The sequence below is a fragment of the Anser brachyrhynchus genome (assembly GCF_964034855.1).
Source record: "Anser brachyrhynchus genome assembly, chromosome: 15".
NCBI lineage: Eukaryota > Metazoa > Chordata > Aves > Anseriformes > Anatidae > Anser > Anser brachyrhynchus.
This window is the reverse complement of record NC_137733.1, coordinates 8,026,926-8,042,719: the sequence shown is the minus strand read 5'-3', so window position 1 is coordinate 8,042,719 and position 15,794 is coordinate 8,026,926. Positions and strand designations below refer to the sequence as shown.

Here is a 15,794-nt window from a genome sequence, read left to right as displayed (position 1 = left end):
ATAGATTTTACTCAGTTTAAGAGAGCTTGTGAGCTAAAAGAATGCCTCAAAAGTTAGACAACCATATGTTTTATAGAGTTGGATTCTTCTTTAATTGTAGCACTGAGCCAAGTAGGATTCACTGTTTGTTTTTGTGGGTATACATTTAAAACTCAAAAGTAATATTTTCTTTTCCACTGGGAAGTGGAGGTGTGTTGTTCTGGCTAGCAAGAATTATGTGAACTGCAGGAGTAGTCTGTTAGTGGAGCATGATGATAAAAAGCACTTCTTGGTTGCAGGTTGTATTTGCCAATACTCTCTTTTGCACTTTATTTTGTTTCCTTTTTGATTCTTAAATGGACGTATTTCAGCATATTGAGTGTCCTAGTGTAACAAAAACTTCTTAAAATCTATTTATTTCAGTGTCAAATACGATTTGGAGGAAGAAAAGAAATTGCTTCAGATTCTGATAGCAGGTAAAGTAGTCTAAGAAACTGTTAATATGTTTAGATTATGTATCATAATGACCTAAACCAGGGGGCACAAAAAACTTGATACAAAAAAAAAAGACCAAAGCACCACAAAACAAACAAAAACACAAAATAAAAACCACTGTTCCTTTTGTTTATGTAAACACTAACCCAGGACTCTGAATTTTTCATCTTGTTACGTGAATTTGACAGTTTAACAAAGAGGATTCTTCAATATGAAGTTACAAATGTTTAAGTGGCTGTAGAGTTAATGACAAAGCATTGAATTCTTAGGCTTGAACATGAGACTAGTAGGGGCTATTTTCTCTGAAAACTCTCCTAAAATGATTGTGTCTGTTACCTTATATGACTCTCTTTGGTGTAGCTTGATGCTTAAGTGTCAAGTGTGTTTAACACATACTCATAAAGAAAATTTTCATTCCTTTTTTTCCTTATTCCTGACACATTTAAACCTGTTTTCCTTCATTTTCTGTATGACAGGTTGTTTCTTTTTATTACTGCAAGTCAAAAAAGTGTCATTTAATTCCTGTTAGTTGCATCTGTTGTTGGATATGGCTTATTGGTTTCAAAGGTTTTTAAGAAAACTGGCAGACAAGAATTGCAGTGTTTCTGTATCATGTTTTCTCAGAATCTGACCTATCAAAGAATCTCAAATAAAACTGCAGGATTAAATGCAGTTGTTTATTTTCCCCTTTTTAATGTCCTGTAAGTTTGACTCTGGATAATTAACTTTCCCAAAATGCACTGACCACTTACGAATTATGTATAAAAATCTTCCTTTCCAGTCTCCTCCCAGTGCAGTCTTTAAGAACATGTCTAAGGATGTGGTTTCATTGCTTCTGGAAAGCCAGCAAAACAGTTATTTGCTGCTAAAGGGGTGGGGAGGCTTCATGTATCTGTAGCCTTTCAATATACAAAGGGAGCTTGTAAGAAAGATGCAGAATGACTTTTTACCAGGGCTTGTAGTGTGACAGGACAAGGGGCAATGTTCTTAAACTAAAAGAGAGGAGATTTAGATTGGATATGAGGAAGGAATTTTTTGCAATGAGCTTGGTGAAACACTGGAACAGGTTGCCCAGAGAAGTTGTGGATGCCCCATTGTCGGAAGCATTCAAAGTCAGGTTGGATAGGGTTTGGCAACTTCATCTTGCCAAAGATGTCCCTGCCCACAGCAGGGTGGTTGGGCAGAGTGATCTTTAAGGGTCCCTTCCAACCCAAAGCATTCTGTGATACGCCCTTAATGTTCCTGACTTCAGTACTAGTCACTTGCACCACCTTTTTAAGTGCCTGATCATCCAGTCCCCTCCGAATTAATTTAATAGAAGTAGTAGTAATGCAAAAGGGTAACTTGCTGCCATTCAAGTGAGTTTAAACCAGTTCAGTAAAATATCTGGTGAATGTTAGAGTTGGTGCAAGGAAGGGAAGATCGTGCAGCTGAAAGCAATGGGGAATGATAAAGAGGAGGAAGAAGCAACAAGAGATGAGAGGAGCATCTTTTGGGATGCTTTTTCTTTCATCTTTTTCACCTTTCGGGAGCAGCTTGTAAATGCAACTGTAATGAAACTCCAGGGTAATGCTACTCCATGGCAGCTTAATCGTGCCTGACTTGTGGGTACTACTGTCATCCTGTCCTCTCCCTAGCTGTTTTGGCCTACAGTATTTCGGGAAAGCGAACCTGGAGAAATAGTGTCCTGTTCAACTGGTGTGGTGGGAACAGTTCAGTGCAGGGTTTGCTCAGCCCAGGGTTTGGTGGACAGAAGTTGGTGCAAGGGAGGTAGCAGGAAGGTGCAAGTGGGATAAAGGGATGGTGGGACTGAGGCACCCAGCAGTTAGTGACTGCACAGCTGTAGCTGTAGCTGTTGTTTTTTAATCTCTGTTGTTTATTTTATGGGAGATGGTGTGCCGACAATGGTTTGCCTGCCTAGCAGGCTGTATAAACTCAGTGAGATGAAAGTACCTCCTTTGTAGAACACGTTTTCCGGGTATAAAACTTCTGCTTTGTGGCTCATGCAAACTGAGCAATTACTTTGCTGCAGTTGTTTAATACTTTGAGGGATGGCCTTTAATATTAATCTTCTGATAAACAGCGGAAGTTACAATTCAACAGATAAAACGCTGACCAAATTTTACTTGTATTTTCCCTAGAATTCAGTGGACATGCAGAATGATGGATTACAGCTACATAATTTCAGGATTCAGAAGGAAGTGGAAATTGCATTAATGGATATATATCTTTAATTTCATTGTGTTTTGGATTGTTACTATGGTATATTGTTACTTGTGAGATAATTTTGAAGATAGGCTCAGAGTTTAGATCAAAATCCAGTAAAATCCGTGCGTCTCCACATTTTGTACTCTGAGCTTTTTTTGTCTTTGAGGTTATAATTGTTCAGAGTGCTACTATGTCTAGTAGTCTGGACTGTTATTCTATGTTTCTCTACATTTGTTTATTTAACTTGCAATCATGATACTATCTAGTAAATACACGATGTGTATTGGACATTGCAGAATACTTGATTTTTTTTTTTTTAATCCTGTTTTACTAATGGCTAAATTCTTTAAAATGCTGCATGGTTTTCTTGCTTTCTTTCTCAGTGCATGTGGATTTTTAATAACATGCTTCACAGAAACCAGTTTCTGTTCTGCTTTTTCTGAATTGAAAAGTCAAGTAGATTTTTTTTTTTGGTTGTTTATCTGCTGGAATTTCCGTTTTTAACAGCAGTGGTTATTTTTAGAAGAAAATAATCATAACTGCTCAAAAATCTTCTTGAGAACTGTTGGAATGATATTCTACTTTATTAGTATTGCTGGTTAAGTTTTCCTAACATAGATGTACTGGAAAGCATTACGTGCTTAAAAGATCTAATGCCCAGGCAATTACGGTAGACATGCAACTTTTTCTGTCCTCTTTCAGTGCTCCTCCTGATATCCTGTGCTTTTTTTGTGTCCCTGAATAGAACTCTGTTCTTCTGGAATGCACAGGCAGAGTCCTCAGCCACTTTATCAGCCATTCTTATCTAATTGCTTGATTTTAGTTAGTATCTTTCCTTCCTTTTAGTAACCAGTTTTGGCAGCCAGGTGACAGCTTACTTAAAACTTAAGTTTTAAGTGTTGCTTACTTAATAAAGCTTAGAGAAAACCAATGCAAGCTCTTTGTTGGCGATGTAACTTCCATTGTACTTTAAGCCTTCCTATTCTCTGTAGGTTACAATAATATTCCTGGTTTTGGCAAAAGCACAGTCTTAATACTTGTGTAAAAATTGATATATTAACTGGGTTATGTTTAAAAAAAAAAAAGGGGGGGGGGATTTATAAATAGTATCACAGAGAATGACATCGGAAGCTGAAGATTAAACGCATCACTAGAAAATCTTGCTTCTTGTTTTCGGCATAAAGAAGCATAGTTTATGCCTAAAATGTAAGAGGGACACTGAAATGTTTAATTGTTTTCCTAGGCTTGAATTATAATGTACCGGTGCAAGTAACACAATTGTCAATTAATTGTATAGGACATCTTAGTATCTTTTCAGAAAATAATTTGTTGCCTGTGTAGTACACAGTATGTTTATGACAATATAATTACGTTTTCACATATGCATTGCATTAAAAGTAGGCAATCCAGAGTTGAAATACCATGGCTAACAAACACTCTAGCAGGTGTGGAAGATTTTTCAAAGTGACTGCTAATTCTTCTAAATGTAATTTGTGCCCCAGCTTTGAATAGCCATGATGAGACTGTGGGTATATTGTACTGTTTGCAAATAATGAGATTAGTGCATACAGAGGATCTTCATTATACATAAAATAAGGGTTCACCTTTACATTCTCTACTCAGAGATTTGGAGTAAACCTGTTGTAGAGAAATGTAGTTGATTGTGCTTTCACATGATTTCTGTAAAAATTCTGTTGCAGAGTCACTTGTTTGTGTGCTCAGTTTGAAGCTGTGTTACAGCACGGTCTGAGGAGGAGCCGAGGATTAGCATTAACAGCAGCAGCTATCAAACAGGCAGCAGGTTTCTCCAGTAAAACTGAAACAGGTAATTCATTAATCATAACCATTCTAATTTTTAAAGAAGTGTTAAGTGCAATTAAGTCATAAGTGGTAAGATTTCTAATGGAAGTTTTGAGCAGTGAACCAAGCTGTCAGCTGTTGGTAGAATACTTGGAATCTCGTTAAGCAGTGAAAATGGTTATTGCTCTTTTAATCCAGTGGTTAACTTTCATACTGAGCTTCTGTACGAGTTTTGGTACTTGAAAATGTATACTTCCTACAGTTCCATCATGAATAGTATCATTGACAAATATATTTTGACATCTGTTAGGAATGAACATCGTGTAATTGTGCTGTTTATACTCCAGTGGTTTCATTCTTAACCTTATCTTACTCTGTTCTTTAACTGCCATTTTCTGTAGCATCAGATATGCTTAATCCGTAAGTATTAATGTCATTTTAAAAGCAAAACTTACATTGTTTTTATTGGGTGGATATCCAAGAGTTTTTTTTTTTTAATTACTTTTAACATATTTTTAAAAAGTGATACCTTTATTTTTGCCGTTTCACTTTGAATCTCAGCTTGTGTGCTTTATTAAAAGTATGTGCAGGTGTTCATTAGTTTCGTTGTGAAGTTTGACATAGAGCAAATCTTTTATCTTCTCCTAACCAGTATACACATCTTTCAAAATATGTAACACAGTGTGGTGTTTTTTCTTTTTTTAATATTCTGTGGTATTGGAATTGTTAAAATGCTTTGATCTCCAACCATAATTCCACCACACAATTGCATATAATAATGTTAACACTTTATGTGTAGGTTGATATAGTGGTGCTTTTAAATTGCTCTAACAAGGGGCTTGTTTCCAGCTGATGATAGGGGGAAATGTTGGGTCTTGTGTGCTGACTTTCCTGCTGATCGGTTAGATCCTCGAGACTTTGCTTTCTTGGGGAGCTGAAATATAGCTATGCTTTTAGAGAAGTCTGGGAGTCTCTTTTACATAGCAATGGACGGACTCTAAATGAAGAAATAAAAAAAAAAATCATCTGTTTACACAAGCTTTGCAGATTTTCAGCTCTCCTGCATGCTTTTTTTATTTTTGTGAGTGTTTGTAATTGGGGATTAGGTACTCTGGGGTGCCACTCAGTCTCCAGGTAGTTTTCATTCTATTTTATCACTTCAATGGGTAGCGATTTGGTTGTCTGTTCTTTTCTTTTCCTCCGGCTTGCAGGTGATATTCTTATGCTTTGATGTAGAGAATGCTCACCTGTGTAATGCTTTCTATGATTTATGCAAATTATGCATCTTTTAATTTTATACATTCTGTATAACGTAAAGGGTGTATGAGATTTTTCGGTCTCATCTTTTGAGATGTTAGTCATCAGATGTACAAAGATGCATATCTGCTACTTGGGAACTTCACAATTTAGCTAAATGGCTGTCTTCTGTCTTATTTGGGAGCTTGTCAGTGAGGTGATGTGGAGGAAGAGGAGAAAGTCAGGAAAGTTATTTATGGTTGGGGAAAGGAAAAGGAAGGAAACGTTATTTTTACTCCTTAAGAAGCTTAAGCAATGTATCGAAGTTGAAGAACAAAATCAGGGCTGCTATGTAACAATCAAACTGAATGCTTACAGTGAATGAAAAGAGGAGCCTTTTACTTTATTACTTTATTTATTACTTTACACATGGAGATTACTTGGCTCCACTGCATTTATCTTTGCAAGTTACAGTATTTTTTTTCTGAAATTAGTTGCAAGGTACCTCCATATTTTTATCGCTTTCAGACAAATTATTTTGGTATGATTTATATTAGTTTCTGTCTAACATAGTCACAGGTGTCATTTTTTTCTTTAACATAGCGGAATACTGCTGTTTAGGCTGTATATTCAGCCTTTGACAGTTGAAAAGCAAAATTATCCGGGAGTGTTTTTTATTTGAAATTTACAGGTAGCTCATAACAAACCTTACTTCCAAGAGGTGGTAAAAAAACGTGAGGTACTCACTTCGCATCTAAGATCTTCAGGTTTTTTTTTTTTTTTACTTTTTCTTATTTGAAAAATAAAGTTTTAATTAGAAACTCCAGTTGTAGTTGATTGAACCTATCACTTAAGTCTTGCTTAAAATGTTTTTCTTTTTTAAAATACATATTAAAGTAAACAACAAAATTCTTAATAGCAGTCTGATTTGGTATCAGTTTATGGCATAGGCAAGAGAGGCATATGCAACTCCTTTAGTCTCATATATTAAGCAAACTAAACAACAAACAATAAAACTACATTCTCTCTTTGGTTTGTAACAAGATGAGTCTCTACATTTAACTTCAGTAAAGATTACGTGAGAAGGAATATTGTAGCTGATTTCATTTAATGATAATCTCTCTTAAAAGTGAAAGAACTAATATTTCCAATCAAAGCAGATGTCTCTACCATGAGATACTTATGACAAATACATAATAGTTGACAGAATAGACATTAAAATGCACGATGGCTGCACAGTTTTCTTTACTTTTTCTTTCTTTACTTTTCTTTTATTTGCATAAGAAGGCAGTGAGTGTGTGTTCAGAACTGATCTCCATGCTGTCTATGCTCTAAACTTGAGACATAACTAGTGTTTCATGATGATTAACGATGCAATATGGGCTATTGTAGTTATCGGAACTGCAATACTGTTAAAATTACATTAACTGTTTTCACAAAATGATTAATATTTGTGTGAATTGCATAACCAGGGTTTGCCTATGGTACAGTTGTCCAAATTGTATTTTACTGAAATTAAAATAAATCTTACTTCTAAATAATAATACGTATTGAATTATTTGTTATGAAAATCAATATTGACTGTTAGGACTTGGATTTTCATTTAATTTTACTCTCAAAGAAGATAATTTATTGTCTGAAAATGTCCCTTAGATCACTATTTTTAGCAAGTAAATCATGGAGGGACTTAGGGTACAGAATGCCTCTACTTAATTTCTGTCAGATAGATCTTGATTAAAAAAATGATGATATTCCAAACTTTGAAGCTTGTCAAAAATCCTTGATATCTGTAAATAATCAAAATACCAGGAAACACTGAGTTTCACTCTAAGCACAAGGGTAACATACTTATTTCCTCTATTCCAGTAATATTTTCACTTTCTTCTTCAGTGTTGTTTTGACTTTTAGCAACATAGACAAAAATTTTATTGGTTGTTGGAAACAATAAAATAATTAAATCACTGTTATCTTAATACAAATCTGGCATTTTAAGGACTGTTTTATTTTTTAGATACACACACTTTATTTTTGAGATGCAGATCAAATAAGTTGAAGTCAAAGAGGTAGAACACAGGATATTTGCATGCTCTTATCTATTCTGTGGACTTCCTTATTCTTTGCATGTTAATATGTCTGTAGGGTCCTACAGTTTGCATCCCATGTGTTCCTGGGCAACCTACCCAGGGTCTTGGCCAGCTGACATCCAGAGGTCCCTTCCAACTTCAGCGATTCTGTGATTGTCAGTTCTGTGGTTCCTGTGTTTCACACATTTGCCTCATTTAAAACAGCTCTGGGTTGTTCTTGCATGTGTGTCAAACCTCATTGGCAAAACTTCAAGTAAATGAGTCTAACCTGTTTGTTTAGGTTTATAAAATTACAGTATAAATTTTGCTATCTCATAGCTTTCCGTGGAGATTAATAAACAGAACTGTCCCCCAAATCAGCATGTTTCATCAGAAGTCATAACCTGTAGTGAAAACCTCTTCAAAACCTGACTCTGTATTTAGCGTATAGAAAGAGAAACATCATGGATGGCCTTTTCTTAAAACCATAACTTCATTAAAAAAGGTTTAGAGAAGGGATAAGTAAGGAGTGGAGGTTTTCCTTTTTTCTTTCCTCAGAGTTTTCTTTGCAGAATTTTTTTACCTTCCTTTAAGTATCTGCTTTGTGCTGCCTAAATTGAGGTTATGATCAGAAGCCAGCATAATATTTGAGGTGATAGTGCACCATTCACTCCTACAACAGAATTATTTTCCCTGTTTTTTAACTTTTTTTAAAAAAAAAAAAAAGAGTGAAGACTTCCATTAAACCGTCAAAAGAAGTGTCTGCATATTTTCCTCAACAGATTGATGTTTTGAACTTTGAGGAATGCTTAGTTTTCTCAGATTTTTTTCTTCTTAAAAACCTGTCTTCCTTAAATTCAGTCTCTTAATATGTTGAAAACTATACAGATTAATAACTTTCAAACTCTTCTAGTTATTTGAACAATTCTATTTATAACAAATCAAAGCCACATAAACATTCTTGTTAATATTGTTTTTGAGGTGCTTGCAAGCAGTATGTATTTGATGCAATATTAATGTCTATTGATTGCAAATGTGTACCATGTAATAATGATTCAAGTGGTGAATTATCTGATGTTTGATTGTTCTTTCCACCCTAAGAAAATGGCAGGAAGTGAATTAGGATAAGTATGTCCTTAAATTATGTTTTACTCAGTTAAGAAACAGGAATACCTGAAATACTAGGTGTTCTGTTGTGCGTGTACAATTGCTGATGTGGATTTTTGTTACCTGCAATAGAGAAATTGCAAGGAAAGTATTTTAGTGGAAAGGGGTATTGCTGCCTTTTCAGTTTAACACTTGACTTTGTCACTTGCATGTCTACAAATTCTGGAGCTTCTCATTCCTTTGGACCTTGCTTCTATCATTTCATAATCGACAGCAAAATAGCATTTTAGAGCATTTTTTTTTCGTTGCATAGTACATTTGCAGCTGAACCTGTGAACCTGTTTTATGAATGAAATACTAGCTTAAATACACTTTAAAATTTGAATTTGGTTTCAAGATGTAAGGTAGAATCCTTTAATGTGTTTGGCTTCTTTAGTGAAGTAAAAAGTTCTAAGTGCTTAAGCAGCCTAAGTTCTGTAGAAATAAATAACCTATTTAACTGAGGAGTTATACAAAGATGGTAAATGATTCATCTTTTGTACAAGTTATATACTGTTTTCCTGTTTTATAAAATTACATGGTAGGAGATGATTTACTGTGTGTAACAATGTTGGTTTTTAAATAATATGTAATGAAACCTGCAAAATATATTTTGACAGAAGAAAGTAAAATACGTAAAAGAGCTAAGATGGATTTTTTTTTTTTTTTCCCCAGACCCAGTGTTTTGGTACTATGTGAAAGAAGTTCTGAATAAACACGAACTGCAACGCTTTTACTCTCTGAAGACAATTACTACAGATATTGGCAGAGGCCGGGCTTGGTTGCGCTGTGCACTGAATGAACATTCCCTGGAAAGATATGTTCATATGCTGCTTGCAGACAAGAATCGACTTAGGTACTGTATTCGATGTCATTGTAATGCTGGAAATGTGCATGTATTGACAAATGAAATATGGAGATTTAAAAAAAAAAAAAAGCACCCAAACAAACAAAATCCCCAAATACGGCTATCATAATATACCATATTAACTGCTATGCTAGTGATGCCACTTAACCTCACGTGTTTATTGTGTTCATTTTTGAAATTTTGGCAGCCATTGAGATATAGTGTCTTGTGCCTGTATCGACATGTAACCTGAAACTGGCTTCATGCTTACATGTGAGAATATATGTTCCTATCCTCATATTCATTTCCATTCTTGTTCTGACACTCTTCCCTACTCTCTCAACAGTTTTCCTCTCTGAGACCTTAATACCTTAATGAGAGGGGCTTTGAAATACCCTTCCCACTCTAATAAAATAGCATACTATTGCAGCCTTGATCTTATCAATTCCATAGTAGTTGTTTGTTGCCCGTTTGGAGGTGCTCACCCTGTAATTTTGAAGCTCCACCGGTCAAGCAGTATGTAACTGGTGCTGCAGGTTACTTGGAAGTGGTTTTGTACCTGTTTGTGAACCTTCTTGTTACAGAGTTACTGTGAGAATAATTTACTATGTATTGTGAAATCCTAAGGTATTTTGGATGTGCAAAATGCACTTAGATTAATTCACGCTTCTCTTGTCATACATGTTGAGATCCTTTTCTTTTTGGAAATCTGTGGTATTTATTCTCAATAATTGTTGAGCTTGAGCCAGCCCAGTGAATTCAGCAGGAAGGCACTCTTTCCATTTGCATCAACTAATGGATATAATAGCAGAGCTGAGTTCTTTAATGCCTTTCAGTCTGTTCCAATTCTCTGCAGCTTTCTTGCAAGACAGATTTTGGTATGAAATCAAATAAAGACAAATATATGAACAAAAAAAATCTGAAAACTGTTCTGAGAGATTAGTAATTTGGATTGCTAAGTCACTACTTACTACTCTGATGCTTGTACCAGTATTTGTAATATATCAAGATTGTCAGCACTCTGAGTGTTGTACATGAACTCTTATTTGCTACAAAAGCGTATTCTAGAATATTTAAGATTTAAATGATATCAAAATTCAACCAGGAGTTACAGAATCACTTTATATCCTGAACTCTTACCTGGTTTAGAAACTTTTAAATGAACCTGTCTTGTTTAATACAGGTTGAGGTCTTTCTTGTTGTCTGTTTCTATGTTTAGTTAACTGAATGCTGATAGCAAAAATACAGCATCATGGTACTAAAAAGAACTAGATTTAGAACAAGTAACTTCACGCGTTCATAGTGAACTTAAGCATTTCTTACGTAATTGTGTAGATGGTCTATATATTTCAGGGCTTCAGGGAGTTACTGTGATATATTTGATCTGTTGGTGTACTCATGCTTATTTTTCAGAGTTCTAATGTTTTAGAAGTGGAACATATGTTAATATCGGACTGCATATTCTTTGCTTTTTCCGTTCAAATTTTAGTGTCTTCTATGAAGACTGGTCTTTTATGATGGATGAAGAACGTTCTAGTATGATCCCTACAATGGCAGCGGGTAAGACCTCTTGTATGCTACTATTCTGGGAAAACTATTTCATGTTGAAGTGTTATTTCTGTTTATGGTTGTAAGGTGCTTCTCGCACACTGAGTTTATGTGGAGAATGTGCGTCAGATGCACGTTCAGGGGTCAAGGTATTATGCCAGTTTGTTATGAACTGTTAAAACACTGAATCTGGCTTTCCTACTGTTCAGAAGTCTTCCAGGCAAATTTTCTGACCCTTCATCTGTTACAATGACTTCCCACCTCTCAAAACAGTCTCAATTTAAAGAAAAAATGGGTTGTTCCTGAGCTTAAAAGAACAAGGATAGACTTTTCTTAGTAAGGCCCAGATTGTAGGTAAATAGGTGGGAGTAGAGTAAGAGTTAAGAACTGGCTACAAATAGCTTACTTTTATGGAGTTAATGTATTACGGAAGTGATATATTGTTACTGTGTACATCCACTTCCCAGATACATGATCACATGCTTTCTTCTGCAAGATACCATTCACTGGAGGTTTTTTTACAGAGTATAGGAGCCAACAAATAATAAAGCTGCAGTGAAACTGATTTAAATATGAGCTTATAAATACACCAGCTCAGCTGCACATTAAATATGCAAAAAGTACTGTGAGCAGCCATCAAGATAAATTCAGAACTGATTGCATGAGCTTGAATAGTATCTAACAAAGAATGAATGGTACATGGAAGGATAAGAATTTAGGCTCAGAGGACTGTGGGTAAGTTTTTGGGCAAAATATTTTACATGTCAGAGCTTTGTTACATGCTTACGTTCTATTTTTGTAACTTTTGCATGAACTATATAGTGGGGTTTTGATCTTATTTTTTCTTTTATCTGAAGGTCTGAACTCCATTCTTTTTGCAATCAACATTGATAATAAGGATTTAAATGGACAGAGCAAATGTACACCCACAGTGTCTGATCTGTTAAAGGAATCAACGCAAAATGTAACCTCATTGTTGAAAGAATCCACTCAGGGTGTTAGCAGCCTTCTCAGAGAGATAACTGCATCCTCTGCTGTCTCCATCCTAATAAAACCTGATCAAGACACTGACCCACTTCCTGTTCTCTCAAAGAATGTAAATGCTGGTAAGCATTTTTGCTATGTTAGAATCATTCAAAAACTTGCAAAATGTTAATGTGCATTTAAATAATTTTTTCAATTAAATTTAATATACTAGTGACCTGAATTTCAATTCCTTAATCATTAGATTATGCCTCACAGTTTCTGATGTAATGATTTTTTTCATTTTTGATATGATTACATTTGGCACTTTATCAGTCAGAAATATACTGCCATATATCTGTTGTTACATACTGGATCAAAAATTTAGGTTGTTGTCTTCAAACACCACCCATGTTTATAGTCTGATTTCCTATGTGAAACAGATAATTACCACAAATGAAAATTTACTCCTTTTCAAAACAAACAAAAACCCCAAATATCTTTAAATGCTTTTGTGCTGCAACCAGCTTGTAGGGTATAGTCAATAACGTGAATCCAAAGTCTTAATGTCCTGTAATGTGAAATTAATCAAGTAAAGTGTGATATTTATTCTACATCTTCAGTTGCAAAAGTAACAAAGGAATATTTTACCATTTTTACCAGAAGTAGAGCTGAGAGGATGCTTTGCTTTGTAAAGTTACAAAACTGCAGAAAGACTCTTGGATTTATGTATTTTTCATTTAAAAGTCAAGGTTTGAATTTAGGCTTTAAATAGTTTTGGTTATGATAAAAAGAAACAGTGTGAATGCTATCTGGTAGGAATAGATGTTGAGATGAAACCTGTTTTTTTATTGGTATTTAAAATGGGTTTTGTCTTTAAAATGGTTTTCAAAATAAACTTGAAGTAAAACTTTTGTTTAAGTATTTTAAATGACATTAAAGTAGGTGATACTTGACTTGGGATAACTTTTTAAGTATAGAATAGGCTTCCAAGATGAAATAACAGAACTGACATGCTGCACGTGTCTACAACACAATGTATGTTACTTGTTTAGGTCATGCGCATACAGTACATGCACTGTAAAACTTGCAATAAATCTTCCATTGTAAAAGGTGGTGTATTCAAATGAAATTATGTGCTGAATAGTAAAGTCAGATATTTACATTAAAGTCAATGTTCTTTGCTGGAATTCTGTTTGCATTAAGAATGAATTTTAACTTCTTGCTCGTAAAAGTAGGTTAATCACTGTTGTGGATATATAACAGTGGGACTTCAATTAAACAAAACAGTCACGGTGTTTAGTCACGGTGTTGTGTGGATGAGTAAATTTCTGATATTTCTAGGAGTGCTTCAAATTTGCAAGATCATTTATTCTTACCGATTACAATGTGCACATGAGGCTAGCTAATCATTGAAAAATGACTGTCACATCTTAGATGTGATGTAGTCAGGATTTCAGTGTATTTCAAAAGCAGGAACTAATTAGCTGAGAGAAGGAGCAAGATTTTTTTTCTTTCTTTCTGAAAACTAACTGCTCTATTTCTAGAATATAGACAAAACTGTCTTTATGTGATCGTAAGTTTTTTTTATTTTCTTGAAATTGTTTCATGTTTTATCTGTTGCGTAGACATACCTTGCAATATACACTAGCCATAATCCACGGGAGAAGGTGACTGAAAGGCTTTTTCTCTTAAATTTCATTGTATAAATTTGGACTTTTTTTCCACTTCCACTTGAATACTATTATAAATGCACATCTGAACTAACTTTTAAAATCTGAGTTACATAAAGCATATAAAATAAAGATGGTACTTAAAGGTTTAAAAGCTAACGTGTATGGAAAGATAATGAATGGCATCATGGATCTAATTGTTTTTTTCTTTACTAAGCTCATTTAGTTCATGAGTTCTGTTAAGAAAAATTACAGATGTCTTACGTTATTTTTCTTTTTTAAAATATGAAAATATGTTGCTTCTAGATTTGAAATCTAAAAAGGATCGCAAAAAGAAGAAGAGAGTGACAAATATAATCTCATTTGATGAAGAGGAAGATGAGCAAAATGTGGGGGATGCAACAAAACCTCTGGTTACAGGAGAAAGTTCAGAGGAGAATTTAGATAAGTCTTCAGTTTTTATATTACCCTCATCTGAAACCAGTCTTGGAAAAAGTTTGAATGGGAATGAAAGTAACCATTCATGGAAAAGCAATTCAGTGTTCATGAATGGAGAATATGAATACCAGAAACTAGACGTGAAGAGTATTGATGATGAAGATGCAGACGAAGATGAGCTGTATGGAAAAACACTAGGAAATAAAGGCACAGAAAATGAAACTGAACCTTCTGAAAAGTAAGTAATTGAAGGAACAAGTGATAATTTTTTCATGCTTTTTTTCTTTTTACTTCTTTTTTTCCAGGGGTACTGGCTAATTTGTGTAACTAACAAAAATCCCTGCACTGTAGGGTTTTCTTTATTCATTCTTTGTTTGAACCATTTGGACTAGTTTGGGGATATTTTGCATCTAAGTTCCACCTAAAATCACAATATTGAGATTTCAGATGTTCTCCATGAGGTTCTCAGATGTTTAAATTCTTGCCTGATATAGCCAAGCTATAATTCTTTCTTCTTATGATATTTGCTTATTCGTAGTATGATACCAACTTTAGTTTGGCTTCACAGTAAACCCACATATTTTTAAATGGAGACTGCTAGTATTCAGAGTAGATGTTAACCAAGACAAAACCATAGAACTGATGGTTTGGAATAATGTGATCTTAGAATCATAGAATTGTAGAATGGTTTGCTTGGAAGGGACCTTAAGGATCATCTAGTTCCAACTCCCTGCCATGGACAGGGACACCTCCCCCTAGACCAGGTTGCCCAAAGCCCCATCCAGCCTGGCCTTGAACACTGCCAGGGATGGGGCATACACAGCTCCTCTGGGCAGCCTGGGCCAGGGCCTTGCCGCCCTCATAGGGAAGAATTTCTTCTTAATGTCTAATCTAAATCTCCCCTTTCTTAGTTTAAAACCATTACCCCTTGTCCTTGTCTTACCACTACACTCCCTGATAAAGAGTCCTTCCACAGCATTCCTATGGGCCTGCTTTAAGTACTGGAAGGCCGCTATTAGGAATTTATGTACATCTTTGTTGATTTGTGTACGTCCAAACCAAAAAGTTGGCAGGCAGATTGAAATAAAGGTTTTTCTTGCAATGATACCTCCAAAAGAAATGTGAGTGTTGTGAAAATTAATGCTGACTATTTATATAGGTTTTATTTTCTTAATCTAGGCCTCATGAAATAGTCACATGCAACTCTCAGATATGCAGTTGGAGTCCTCTGCAGGTCCTGAATGATGACTCAGATGTTCTATTTCCTGTCAGTGCTGTTGGTTCTTACTCCCAAACTGGTAAGTATTTTAATTCTATCTAATGCCAACAGAATTTGATTTAAAAAAAAAAAATCGAACATGGGACAGTGGCAAATAGTATGGGATTATAAGGAATTAA

General features: G+C 34.9%; 1 protein-coding gene across 3 annotated transcripts in view; it reads left to right on the top strand.

Moving 5' to 3' along the window:
• The window catches only part of SNX29 (sorting nexin 29), a 138,790-nt gene that overhangs the window by 5,502 nt on the left and 117,494 nt on the right, over window positions 1-15,794 (top strand). For all 3 annotated transcript variants that reach the window (XR_013939797.1, XM_080557310.1, XM_080557311.1), the window contains exons 3-9: window positions 403-455; window positions 4,383-4,507; window positions 9,603-9,783; window positions 11,264-11,334; window positions 12,180-12,428; window positions 14,265-14,634; window positions 15,576-15,694. Coding sequence is in view for 2 of the 3 variants with exons in the window: in XM_080557310.1 (XP_080413436.1) it covers window positions 403-455; window positions 4,383-4,507; window positions 9,603-9,783; window positions 11,264-11,334; window positions 12,180-12,428; window positions 14,265-14,634; window positions 15,576-15,694 (1,168 nt within the window). In the remaining variant the exon portion in view is untranslated. The remainder of the gene's footprint in view (window positions 1-402; window positions 456-4,382; window positions 4,508-9,602; window positions 9,784-11,263; window positions 11,335-12,179; window positions 12,429-14,264; window positions 14,635-15,575; window positions 15,695-15,794) is intronic.